Source organism: Piliocolobus tephrosceles, chromosome 13, assembly GCF_002776525.5.
Source record: "Piliocolobus tephrosceles isolate RC106 chromosome 13, ASM277652v3, whole genome shotgun sequence".
In the NCBI taxonomy this organism is placed as follows: Eukaryota; Metazoa; Chordata; class Mammalia; order Primates; family Cercopithecidae; genus Piliocolobus; species Piliocolobus tephrosceles.
The window spans coordinates 115,434,746-115,448,071 of record NC_045446.1 but is presented as its reverse complement, the minus strand read 5'-3'; the positions used below and the strand labels follow the sequence as shown (position 1 = coordinate 115,448,071).

General features: G+C 49.5%; 3 protein-coding genes and 1 pseudogene across 15 annotated transcripts in view; 1 reads left to right on the top strand and 3 right to left on the bottom strand.

Moving 5' to 3' along the window:
* The window catches only part of TIRAP (TIR domain containing adaptor protein), an 11,776-nt gene extending 5,456 nt beyond the window's left edge, over positions 1 to 6,320 (bottom strand). For 3 of the 9 annotated variants that reach the window (XM_023208600.3, XM_023208602.3, XM_023208603.3), the window contains exon 1: positions 6,066 to 6,285. The gene's annotated coding sequence lies outside the window, so the exon portion shown is untranslated. The other 6 variants (XM_031936670.1, XM_023208609.3, XR_004229248.1 and 3 more) reach the window with 5 other exon arrangements.
* LOC111540314 overlaps positions 1 to 11,184 on the top strand; it is a 14,162-nt gene extending 2,978 nt beyond the window's left edge. Inside the window, exons 1-4 of one of the 5 annotated variants that reach the window (XM_023208610.3) lie at positions 5,159 to 5,825; positions 8,985 to 9,056; positions 9,263 to 9,591; positions 10,182 to 11,184. In XM_023208610.3, coding sequence (XP_023064378.1) covers positions 5,674 to 5,825; positions 8,985 to 9,056; positions 9,263 to 9,591; positions 10,182 to 10,261 — 633 coding nt within the window. In that variant the 5' untranslated portion in view covers positions 5,159 to 5,673 and the 3' untranslated portion in view covers positions 10,262 to 11,184. Of the gene's footprint in view, positions 1 to 5,158; positions 5,826 to 7,950; positions 8,010 to 8,190; positions 8,204 to 8,984; positions 9,057 to 9,262; positions 9,992 to 10,181 lie in introns of those variants that run through there. The other 4 variants (XR_002730933.2, XR_002730934.2, XR_002730936.2 and 1 more) reach the window with 4 other exon arrangements.
* Positions 7,476 to 7,573, bottom strand: LOC111540388 (annotated as a pseudogene).
* The window catches only part of FOXRED1 (FAD dependent oxidoreductase domain containing 1), a 10,318-nt gene continuing 8,039 nt past the window's right edge, over positions 11,048 to 13,326 (bottom strand). Inside the window, exons 9-11 of the mRNA XM_023208598.1 lie at positions 12,645 to 12,774; positions 11,990 to 12,094; positions 11,048 to 11,738 (exon numbers count right to left, since the gene is read on the bottom strand). Of these exons, the coding sequence (XP_023064366.1) occupies positions 11,484 to 11,738; positions 11,990 to 12,094; positions 12,645 to 12,774 (490 nt within the window). The 3' untranslated portion in view covers positions 11,048 to 11,483. The remainder of the gene's footprint in view (positions 11,739 to 11,989; positions 12,095 to 12,644; positions 12,775 to 13,326) is intronic.

Here is a 13,326-nt window from a genome sequence, read left to right as displayed (position 1 = left end):
TTCACTGATGCATAGAAGACAAGGGATGCTGAGGATTTGTGAACATATATCAAAGTTCAAAAAAGAAGTAGAACTTAAACCATAGCAGCAAAGGAGGCAGAGTGAAGAGTTGGAATGGGTCCAGGAAACAGAGAAGACATCTGAAAAAGCAACACAGCTAAATGTGAAGCCACCAAAAAGGCACTGGAAGTTGACTGACATGTATGAGTTTCTTTTCTTTCCTAATACGCTTGGATTTCAGACAGCCTAAGTGGCAGGCTGCAGCTGGGGCCACTCAGAATGCCTTTTTGCCCCCAGTAGTAGACATGATGTCAGTTGGTTTTTGCATTATTTAAATATTTTTTCAATTCTGTTTTAATATTCATTATTTGGGCTTGGTGCACTTGTAAACTAAAGCATCATTTGATTTCTAAATATTCTAAAGGTTAAAAATTAGCATAATATGTTAATCTACTTAATATATGTAGATTTAAAAGTTTCAGTTTCTCATTTTATAAAATGACTTGCCCTTTTGGCAACACATGCTGATTTGGGGAAATTGCTTTTCCATTGCTTGGTTAAGAAGAAATCCAGCTGTCCAGCAGTCTGTGCCGCTAGAAGTGGGGTGGTACAAGCCCTCATGAGAAACACTATGGAAACATTTGAAGAAAAATAACAGCACCTTTGACAGGATAACTGAGCAAGATGGCAGGTAAATTCCAGTAACCATACACACTGCCTACTTCCTGGAATCCGAGATGCCATGCACCTTCCTTGTTCCTTTTCAGTTCTTTCAGTTTCTTTCAGAAACATAAACAGGTGTTAATGTTTCTAAGACCTGGTAACTGTCATCATATCTTGAGATGTGGTTGACAAGTAGGTAAGATAATGAACCCAAATACCCAACTGGAAGCTCTACTCACTAGCTCTGCCTATTCTCTGATTTGCTGTGTAGTATAATATGCAGTTGCTTTTTTTTTATTTGAAAAAATTCATAAAGTAGAATCATACCGAAAATGCCCACTTTGTAAGAACAAAGACTTGATAGAAAATTAGTAAAGAGGCCAGGCATGGTGGCTCATGCCTGTAATCCCAGCACTTTGGGAGGCCGAGGTGGGCAGATCATGTGAGCTCAGGAGTTCCAGACCAGCCTGGCCAACATGTCAAAATCCTGTCTCTACTAAAAATACAAAAATTAGCCGGGCATGGTGTCATATACCTGTAATCCTAGCTACTTGGTGGCTGAGGCTGGAGAATCCCTTGAACCTGGGAGGCGGAGGCTACGGTGAGCCGAGATCACGCCACTGCACTCCAGCCTGAGTGATTGAGTGAGACTCGATCTCAAAAAAATAAAATTACTAAAGAATTTCTTCAGAAAAGAAGTAACACAATACCTTTAGTGCTTTCTAGAATGCTTTTCCAATATTATGTGCAGAAATTGATGTAAAGGAAACACTATGGAGTTTTGCTGTATAAAACCCAAAGTGGGCCAGGGCACAGTGGCTCACACCTGTAATCCCAGCACTTTGGGAGGCTGAGGTGGGTGGATCACAAGGTCAGGAGTTTGAGATCAGCCTGGCCAACATGGTGAAATGCCATCTCTACTAAAAACACAAAAATTAGCTAGGTGTGGCGGTGCGCGCCAGTAATCGCAGCTACTCGGGAGGCTGAGGCAGGAGAATCGCTTGAACCTGGGAGGTGGAGGTTGCAGTGAGCCGAGATTGTGTCACTGCACTCCAGCCTGGGCGACAGAGCAAGAGTCAAGTCTCAAAAAAAAAAAAAAAAAAAAAAAAATCCAAAGTGTATTTAGTATCCAATATCAAACTGGTCTCCAATTTCTATTATATAGGAAATGTACTGAAGTCTGTGAAGGCATATACTTAGAATCTGTATCTCTTAGAGTTCATATTCGATTTCTGTTAAGCAGGAATCACTATCTGGGGTAAACAGAATAGTGGCCCACAAAGAGGCCCACATCCTACTCCCCGGAACTGAGAATATGTTACCTTCCATGGCAAAAGGGGATTTGGCAGTTGTGATTAAGAGCCTTAATCACTGCACTCCAGCCTGGGCGACAGAGCCAGACTCTGTCTCAAAAAAAAAAAAAAGAACCTTGAGATGGGGAGGGGGTGCCTGGATTGCCCAGGTGAGCCTAATGTAACCACAAAGATCCTTTCAAGAGGCAGGCAGGAAGGTCTGAGGCAGACGAAAGAGCTGTGCTGAGGGAAGCAGGTGCCTGTAGGATGTAGGTGGCCTCTAGAAGCTGGAAAAGGCAAGTCCGTGGTTTCTTTCCTGGAGGCTTCAGAAGGAGCACGGCCTTGCTGATGGCCATCTTAGAACGGTAGGATAATCAACGTGTGTTGTTTGAGGCCACTAAGTTTGTGGCAATTTGTTACAGCAGCAATAGGAAACTACTACACTGTGTCTGATTAGATCAGGCCAATGAATGGAGAAAGTATTGGATTTCAGTAGAGTGCTAAAAACTGGTCTGTTTAAAGGTTCAAATTGTTTGAAACAGTTTTTATATATTTAAATAAATAAATTACCATCTTCACCTGACTTTACATTTAAAAGAATTTTGATTTCAAAGGCTGTTTTGTTCTCAATCACTTGCTAAAACATTTGGGTAGGATTAATTCCGGTTTGTAGGACAATGTCACTTAAAGTCCTGAATATAATTCATTTATAGCTTGATAGACACAAAACAGTGTTCTCAAAGAGGTTTGGAGACTATGGTGCAGATCTAGGGTGGCCCCTGTGTTCACACGTGGGACTTTCTTTCTTTTTTTCAGACAGACTCACTCCATTACCCAGGCTGGAGTGCAGTTGTGGAATCTCAGCTCACTGCAACCTCTGCCTCCTGGGTTCAAGTGATTCTTGTGCCTCAGCCTCCTGAGTAGCTGGGACTACAGGTGCTCGCCACCACATCCAGCTAATTTTTATATTTTTAGTAGACGTGGGATTTCACCATGTTGGCCAGGCTGGTCTGGAACTCATGACCTCAAGTGATTGGCCCACCTCAACCTCCCAAAGTGCTGGGATTGCATACAGGCATGAGCCACCGTGTCTGACCTATTTTTCTTTTTCAGACAGGGTCTTGCTCTGTCACCCAGGCTGGAGTGCAGTGTTGTGATTACAGCTCACTGCAGCCTCACCCTCCAAGGCTCAAGCAGTCTTCCATCTCAACCTCTAGAGTAGCTGGAATTATAGACGTGAGCCACCACCCCTACCTAATTTATTTTTTTCATTTTTTTTTTTTTTGTTTGTTTTTGGTACAGACAGGATCTTCCTTTGTTGGCCAAGCTGGTCTAACTCCTGACCTCAAGTGATCCACCTCCCTCAGCCTCCCAAAGTGCTGGGATTACAGGCGTGAGCCACCACGCCCAGCTTTAGTTTTACTTTTATCTGAGTCTTCCTCCTAGGGAAGATTTTTTAAAAACTAGACTCAAATAATACAACTATAAGGGGGAAAATGGTAAAATAAAAAACATTAGAATGAATAACTTCTGTTCATCAAAAGACATAAATAGGAGAGTGAAAAGGCAATCTCCCAAGGGAGAAAATGTTTAAAAATATATATCCAGGGCCAGGCGCAGTGGCTCACACCTGTAACCCCAGCACTTTGGGAGGCCCAGGCGGGTGGATTACGAGATCAGGAGTTTGAGAGCAGCCCCACCAACATGGTGAAACCCCCTCTTTACTAAAAATACAAAAATTAGCTGGGCATGGTGGAGGGTGCCTGTAATCCCAGCTACTCAGGAGGCTGAAGCAGGAGAATCGTTTGAACCCAGGAGGCAGAGGTTGCAGTGAGCCTGAGACCGCGCCATTACGCTTCAGCCTGGGTGACAGAGTGAGACTCCGTCTCAAGAAAAAAAAAAAAAAAATATATATATATATACACACACACACACACACACACATCCAATAAATGTCTTATATCACAAATATTTCAAGAATTCAATGGAACTAGTAAGACGACAGAAAAATGAGCAGAAGAATTGAGCAGGCACTTCACAAAAAGAATATTCAAATGAGCAATAGACATAAAAACAGTTCGTTAGTCATCAGAGAAGTGCAAAGTAAAACCTCAATGCATCACTGCTGGGCACTCAACCAAATGGCTACAGAGAAAACGACTACCAAGTAGTGGTAAGAGTGTGCAGGAATGGGAACTCCAACACTGCCGGTGGGCATGTAAACCATACAACTACTTCGGAGAAGTGTTTGGCACCATAGATTAAAGATAAGCATACACACATCAGCAATTTCAGTCCTAGGAATATACTCATACATCAGTGCTTACAGATTTTTTTTTTTTTTTTTACAGATTTTTTTTAAAAATTTTTTTTTTTTATTTTTTTTTTTTTTTTTTTTTTTGAGACGGAGTCTCCCTCTGTCACCCAAGATGGAGTGCAGTGGTGTGATCTCGGCTCACTGCAACCACTGCCTCCTGGGTTCAAGCAATTCTCCTGCCTCAGCCTCCTGAATAGCTGGGACTACCGGCACCCACCACCATGCCTGGCTAATTTTTGTATTTTTAGTAGAGACGGGGTTTCACCATATTGGCCAGGCTGGTCTCGAACTCTTGACCTTATGATCCGCCTGCCTTGGCCTCCCAAAGTGCTAGGATTACAGGCATGAGCCACTGTGCCCGGCCTGCTTACAGATGTTTACCAAAAACACAAGAATGTCTGTAGCAGCAAGATACAAAATAACCCCACAGTGGAAACGACTGTCCATCAACCCGTGTCCGGTAGAGTGGATAAATTGTGGTCTAGCCATACAGTGGAATATTATACACCAACAAGAATAAACTGCTAACTAAACATGGGTGAATATCACAAAACATACTGAATGTCAGATGTCTCGCACATAAGAGTACATGAAGGTCCGGGCTCAGTGGCTCATGCCTGTACAATCCCAGCACTTTGGAAGGCTGAGGCAGGCAGATCACCTGAGTTCAGGAGTTCGAGACCACCCTGGCCAATATGGTACAAACCCGTCGCTACTGAAAATGCAAGTTAGCCGGGCGTGGTGACAAGCGCCTGTAATCCCAGCTACTTGGGAAGCTGAGGCAGGAGAATTGCTTGAACCGGCGAGGCAGAGGTTGCAGTGAGCCGAGATTGCGCCACTGCACTCCAGCCTGGATGACAAAAGCGAAAATACATCTCACAAAAAAAAAAAAAAAAAAAAAAAAATAGTACATGACGTATGATTCCATGGATGGAAAATCCAAAACAGGCAACCCTATTTTATGGCGTTAAAAGCCAGGGATGTAGTAATGTTTTCTTTATTGCTCTGAATCAGGAAATGTGCGTGTTACGGAAAATGGTTGAGCTGTACACTTGTGATTTGTGTGCCTATATATCAACTCTTAAATCTGAAAAATAAGGTGATGTGGTTCCCTCTTGAGTCATTCCTGACCCTGGTGTCCCCTAGGTTTGGTGTTTCAGCGGGAGTTTTCCACACTTCCCCCTTTCGGTTGCACTTCTAGGGTGTGCTGTGATTCTAACGTACCTGTCTGTCCCCTGGGGACCAGAGAACTGGATCTGGCTGGTCCACCGCAGTCCCCCTAGTCGTTGGCACAGTGGCTGCCCAGCCCGTGTGGAGCTGCTCATTAAATGACTGTGGTGTAATGCCTCGATAGGTCCCTAACCCTAACTAATGTTACGCACTTGCTGAATCACTGCCACAATGACAACCCGAAGAGCAGAGGAAGAGGCTGTGACCGGAGCAGAGAAGAATGTGAACAGAAACGACATCCACAACGCACTGACCGCCAGGCTCTTCCAGCGAGGCAAGCGAAAGGGGAGCCGCCCCGCGCCAGCTTCTTTGCGACAGAAAAGGTGACAGCCTCCTCCGGGGGCTCTTTCATGCCGCTTGCGTGTTGCGGGTGCCAAAAAGGTGAAGGCGAAGGGAAGCGGATGTGCCGCCAGCAGGGCAAGGCCGGGCTGGAGGCGGCGCGGACCCCCGCGGCTCTCGGTGGGGCCGGGACTCCGGGGCCCAGGCCGGCCGCGCTCCGCCCCGCCCACCCCACGGAGTCCCGCTGCGCCTCCCGGTCCCCCGCGACCCCGCCCCGGGCTCACCTGTGCGCGGGCCCAGCCGCGACGCGGGCTGCGCGGGCTCCCCGGGGAAGAGCAGCGCGCAGGCCCCGCTCCCCGGAAGCGCCGCCCGCCGCACCGCCCCTCCCACGCAGCCCGGCCCCGTCCAGACCCGGGAGGCGCTCGGGCACGATCGGGCTGCGGGAGACGCGGGCCGGGGCAGTCCCTGTGTCCACCGCAGCCTGAGCCCCGGCCAGCCTGGCTTCTGTATGACTCCGGGTGCCCGTCCTCTACGCTAGCTGCATCGGGGCGGTCCGCAGCAACTCGGAGACGAGCCTCTGGCCAGGGTTCCCCGGCGTCCACCGTGACAACCTAAAGCCTGGGTTTTGTTCTAGGTGGGGGAGAAGGAAAAAAAAAAACACCCTATTCCACCCATTTAATCCATCTAACACCCTGCAAGGGGCGTGTTCGTACCTTTTTCCTTTTACACAGTGGAGAAACATGAAGCTTGGAGAGATGGAACGACTTTTCCAAAGGTCACACACAGCGAGGGGTGTACGGGGCTGCAGTGTAGGAGGGGCAGACCCGGGCAGCAGCTGGGAAGGCAGGCCGCAGCGGCCGCCAGCTCCTGTCCGAGGCACTGGTTGATGCCGATGGGGATGGAAACACCGTCTCATGCCAAAGTGCTTTCTTTGCTCCTCTAAGCAGTGACCCCACACGGGCGTTATGAACAGCGCTGCAGGATGCTGCAGAGCCGCTGCAAACAGCTTGGTGTAGGCAAGATGCTTGGAAGTCCTGGGTGCAAGAGATGCCTTTGCCTCCCACTTCTTAGAGCTCTTCAGATGTTGGTGAACGCTGTGAAGCACCTTGGGGAGAAGGGAACGGAGCATTCCCCACCCTTGTTTCAGTCTACAAGAAATGTGAATGTCTTCCTGCGCGTCTTGCTACAGGGCATGCCAGTTTGGAAAACACTGTCCTCAAACTTTGTGCACGAAATGCTGGAGGGTGGAGGTAGTTTAATTAGGCCACGTAAGATTCATGGTCTCCCCCTCCAGTCTGATTTCCTCCTTTTCTCACCAGCCTGCCAAAGCGGATGAGCTGCCCATCCTGGGAGGGCTCTGGAGTCAACTGCCTGGGTTCACAACCAGCGCTCATCATTTACTAGTTGTGTGGCGTTGGTGAAGTCACGCGACTTTTCTAGGCTTGCTTCCCTCATCAAATTATGGAGACATGAAGCTTGGAGAGACGGAACACTGGTGTTCTTGCAAGGATTAGATGAGTCTACATAAAGTAGATCAGGCACCTGGCCCTGCACCCAAATGCCCAGTTTGCTTTGACTCTACCAAGTATACCTCCACCCAGGGCCCTCCTTTTGCCCAACTCTGCTCTGCAAAACGCCCTTCTTCTAGCAAGGCCTATTTTTTTTGTTTGTTTCCTTTTTCTTTTTTTTTTTCACATCACATAGGTAACAACCCTTAACAAGGTTTAAGGGAGGCACATCTCACACATGTGCGTGAATACCCAAATATCATGCTTATGAACTACAAAGGGATCAAGGCCCATTTTTGCAGCTTATTCAGGAAAGCTTTGCTTAACCCAGCCGTTCCCACCTCCAACCCTCAAAGGCAGTAGTGCTTTTCATTGTAAAGAGCCTGTGCTCTGGCTGCTTAGCTCCCATTTTAAAGTAAAAATTCCCCTAGGCCAGGGATGGTTCTTCAGGCTCCAGCCAGAGCAGAGGGACACTTGAGGAACACTCAGATAAACAGGACTTGACTGCGCCAAGTAGCCAAGTATGGGCCAAGCGTTGGGACAGCTGAGTGTCGGGCAAGGATGAAGAAGGCTTGGTCCCAGCTCTGCACAGCTCAGTGGGGAAGTAGAGCCCTGTGGGAGGACAGGGGAGTTGCTCAGTGCTTTTTTTTTTTTTTTCCAGATGGAGTTTCGTTCTTGTTGGCCAGGCTGGAGTGCAATGGTGCAATCTCGCCTCACTGCAACCTCCGCCTCCAGGGTTCAAGCAATGCTCCTGCCTCTGCCTCCTGAGTAGCTGGGATTACAGGCATGCACCACTATGCCCAGCTAATTTTGTTTTACTAGAGATGGGGTTTCTCCATTTGGTGAGGCTGGTCTCAAACTCCCGACCTCAAGTGATCTGCCCACCTCCGCCTCCCAAAGTGCTGGGATTACAGGTCTCAGTGCTTCTTAATAAACAGAGTACTCACTGTGTGGAGGGGAGCAGCTTCTGGGTGAGAACCACTTGAAGGCCTTTTCCCTTTCACCCTGAGACTGGAATGTCCGTGCTGAAGGGAGGGGAGCAGCTGCCTGGCACCTAGGGGAGTCTCACAGGTCAACCCGGATGTGGACTTGTCCCTCCTCCATATCCCTGGCAAGTTCCTTCCTGTCTTTCAGCACCGCCTTCTTCCTCTTATGCCTTCTGCCTGAGGCCTGGCCCCCCACCCTAACCCCAGGGGCTTCTGCTGTTACCTCTCTGGTAGCACATCTCCTCCCCTGCCATTAGTAAGGCCCACCTCCATCATTTCTTCCCTCCCTTTCATCCTTCTCCACAAAGGCCACTATTTTTGTTGTTTTGTTTTTGTTTTTGAGACAGGGTCTTACTCTGTTACCCAGGCTGGAGTGCAGTGGTGCCTCACAGCTCACTGCAGCCTCAACCTCCAAGGCTCAAGTGATCCTCCTGCCTCAGCCTCCCAAGTATTAATAGCTGGGAGTACAGGTGCATGCCACCACATTCGGCTAATTTTTGTATTTTTTGTAGAGACAGATTTTGCCATGTTGCCCAGGCTGGTCTCGAACTCGTAGGCTCAAGTGATCTTCCCACCTCAGCCTCTCAAAGTGGTGGGATTATAGCTGTAAGCCACTGCGCCCAACCCCAAAGGCTGCTTTCGAGGCAGAGTGGGCAGTTTACCAGCTGTTTCTATTCCCATTCACTTCTCCTTCTCTGCAAATGTCCAGACCTCAAATTCCACTGAAACTGCTCTTCGAGAATGAGGCCAACACTGAACTACTTGGGACTGAATCCAGCAGGTACTATGATCACTTCCTCCTTAGCTTCCACGACGCCACACTCAACTGGTTTTTCTCCTGTCTCTGTGGGTACCTCTTCAGTGTCCCCTTCTGTGGTTTGTCCCTTAAATGTTGGTGGGGTCCCTCCAGCTTCCCTCCTTGGTCCACTACTCTACCCTCTGGGGTGATGCCATCCTGTTCCATGATGTCCACATCTCTATCTGTAGCCCAGATTGTCCCCCAAGGACCATGCCAATCAGCCCAACTCCTTATTTGAGGGATGCCCTACAGGTACCCCTCATTCACACCCCAGACTGCACCACTCACTCTGTCCCTCACTCCGCTCCTCCCTGGTGCTCCTCATCTCTGGGAGGGGCAGTACCTCCACCCAGAAACCTGGCCATCCGACTTAACCCACTTCTTGTTGCTGGCATCACCCTGGGAACCATGATGGTTCAGGCACTCCCTGTCTCTGCCACACGGACTGCAACCACAGCCTCCATCTGGCCTCCTTACTGCCTTGACATCCTCATCTGCTTTCCACAAGGTCACCCAGGTGATTCTTCTCAAAGGAAAATCTGATCGTGTTGCTCCCGTTTAAAACCCCTCAGTGGCTCTGGTTCCCCCTCTTGCACTCCACGATCCAGGCAGAAAAAGTCACACTGAATCCTGCTATGGTCTGAATGTTGGTGTCCTCCCTAAAGTCATAGGTTGGAACCTAATACCCAATATGATAGTGTTAAGAGGTGGGGCTTTTGGAAAAGTGATTAAATCATGTGGACTGTACCCTCATGAAATGGATGAGTGTTCTTGGAAGAGGTTGAAAGAGGTTGCCTTACACCTTCTGCCATGTGAGGATGCAGCGAGAAAGTACCATCTTTGAAGCAGAGAGCAGGCCTTTACTAGACATTAAATCTGCTGGTGCCTTGATCTTGGAGTTCCCAGCCTCTAGAACTGTGAGCAATACATTTCTATTATTTATAAATTACCCATTCTAGGATATGTTGTGATAGCTGCCCAAGTGGACTAGGACAAATCCCTGAATCTTATTAGTTCTTGCCTCTGGGCCTTTTCATATGGTTTGCCCTCAGCCTGGATCCTTCCGTGGCCACCTTGCATTCACTTCACTCAATGTCCATCCTTTAGGTTCAGCTCAGAGGTCAACTTCCCTGGAGAAGCTTCACGGAGAAACCCCTTTGCCACCCTCCTACTCCCACCCTGCGTGAGGTGTCTGTGTTGTGTGCTTATGCCAGCACTGTGGGGGTCACACTGTATTTGATCTAGGGATGAGGGGCTAGGAGGGGCAGGGCTATGAAAGTTCCAGCAAAGACAGGACTATGTTTTGCTTGCTGGTATATCTCAACATGTGACCCTGAGCCTGGCCAACAGTTGGACTGAATAAATGTTGGTAGAATACATGGCAAACCCATCCCTCTTCTTTACAACCAACTCCCTGCAGGAACTCAGGAATGGGAGGTACTTGCTTACAAGCAAGACACTTACCACCTAGGATCTAAGAAGGACTCTGTCCGCCATCTTGGAGCTTGTGGAGGCTTGCTGGGAACAGGAAGGCTGTGATCCAAGGCCATTTTTGCTGGCTATAAATGGGGTTTCCAGAACCAAAGTAGGCACACAGCTCTTCTTAAAATTGAGCATTTATGCCTGGGATGAAACTCAATTCTATCTGGGCAAGAGATGTGCTCATGTATACAAAGCAAAGAACCACACAGCGACTCCTGGTGGCACACTAAACAAAATCAGAGTAATCTGGTAAAAAGTAACCTGAGTTCATGGAAACAGTGGCATGGTTTACGCCAAATTCCCAATCTTCCTGCTAAGACTACGGACACATAATCTGTGTGATACTGCACCGCTCAAGGATTTAACTAATGAAAGGTGGGTTTGTGCTCATTTTTTGTTTTGTTTTGTTGTAAAAGAGCTCCCTGTCCTGGTATAAGGCTAATGGGGTGCTTCAAAAGCTCCTGCTGTACAATGAAAAGAGACAGAAGACCGGAGGGAAGGAGTCAATCACATGTATTGATTGATGGATAGGGTAAACAGACAATCAAGAAACCTGAGCCAGGCTGCCCCAGAATGCTCCCATGCCTGGGCTGTCTGCTAAGAGGGTCAGAGGCAGTCTTTCCTGGTCAGTGCCAGGATGGAGCCAGTCCTGGGCCAGGGTGCTCAGGCCTCCAGCTGGATTGCCCTGGTGGGGGACACCAGCATGGGCTACAGATCAGTCCTAGGATTCTGCTCATCACTTGCTGTTGGCCTGGGCCTCAGTGCCTGTGCCTGCCCAGCCATGTGGATGCAATGGCCTGCCTGAGAGGAGAGGACACTGGTGAGGGAAGAAGGCCCAGCACAGTGCTGGGGAAGACCGGAGCAGCAGAGAAGGCTGTGAACACAGCCAGGATGGCAGCCAGTGGAGCCAGTGCAGAGCACACATGCTCACATGGTGTTGTTCTCCTGGGTCTTCTCTCCCAAGTAAAAGCGGTTGAAGAGGAAGGGGCTCAGGTCGATGGTCTGGAAGCTGCCCTCCAGTATCATCTCTGCCACAGCTCGCCCAACGCCAGGGGCCTGCTGGAGCCCGTGACCACTGAAGCCAGTAGCAAAGTACATGTTGACAACTAGTGGGTGGGGGCCCACCACGCCATTCTGGTCAAAAGTATTGTAGTCGTAATAGCCGGCCCAGGCTGTCTGAACCTGCGGGTGCACAAAACACTGGGGTTCTCAGGAAGGCTGCAGCCACACTCGATCCTCACTCCTCGTCAGGGGTCAGCACAAAGTACCATCTACCCACTGCGTAGGGGTCTATGGAATGCAATGTGTCCAACAAATTCCTTAGCAGTTGTGACATGGAGGGACTACGACAGTGCACAGGTGTGAGGGGACCAACGTCATCTGTCCCATCCAATGTCCAAAAAGAAAAAAGAAAAATAGCCCTTGCCAGTTACCTTCAGAGTCTCAAAAGCTGGGACCCTCAGGGCCAAATGGGGCCACACCTTCTCCTGGAAGAAATCATGGTCCACTTCCAGGTTCTCTGGGTCTGGTTCTTCCTCCTGGAGTGAGAGGTGGGGACAAGGCTTACATTGCCTGGGACACAAGGACAGACCCAGACTTGTTTAACAATCCCTGTGCAGATAGGGGATGGGGAGAAATGGTCCCAGTTCAAATCTGGAGGGGGCTCTAATATCAATTAACACAGCACGCAGCCCCCCAGAAAAGCCTGATTCTTTTTCTTTCTTTTTTTCTTTTTTTTTGTGACGGAGTTTTGCTCTTGTTGCCCAGGTTGGAGTGCAATGGCGCGATCTCGGTTCATTGCAACCTCTGTCTCCTGGGTTCAAGCGATTCTCCTGCCTCAGCCCAAGTAGCTGGGATTACACACACCCAGCACCATGCCCAGCTAATTTTTGTATTTTTAGTAGAGATGGGGTTTCGCCATGTTGGCCAGGCTGGTCTCCAACTCCTGGACTCAGGTGATCCACCTGCCTTGGCCTCCCAAAATGCTGAATTACAGGCGTGAGCCACCGTGCCTGGCCAAAAGCCTGATTCTTTCATGACAATTATTCTATGTCTCCTTGCCAGCATGTCCCACCCCACTCAGCTTACCTCAATGGGGCTACGACCACCTAGGTAGTTGCTACCTAATCCTTCCCGGCGGAAATAGGCTCCACTGGTGTCTGCAACAAGCGGAGTCTCTAGGCCTGGTCCCTGGGGGCAGTGCCATACATACACATACCTGCCACAACCAGTGAGGTTATGAACTGTAGAAACAGCATGGCCAGCAACCCTCCCCAACCCCGTCCACCCCCCACCCACACACACCCTCCCAACCCTGTTCCCACACACACACCCCCCCCAACCACATACACACACACACACACCCCCTCCGCAACCCCGACACATACACCCTCCCCAACCCAGCACACATACAAATACACACCCTCCCCAACCCCCCCGCCCCACACACACCCCAACCACACACACACCTAGTGCGGTTATGAACTACAGAAACAGCATGGCTGGCAACCCCCCCCCAACCCTGTCCACACACACACCCCTCCCCAACCCCATGCACACACACACACCCTCCCCAACCCCGTCCACACATACACACCCTCTCCCCAACCCCATACACACACACACCCTCCCCAACCCCCCCACACACACAAACACCATCCCCACCCCCCCACACCCCCACACTCTCCCCAATCCCCCCCAACGAACACCCTCCCCAAACCCCCCAAACACCCTCCCCACCCCCGACACACAAACACCTTCCCCAACCCCG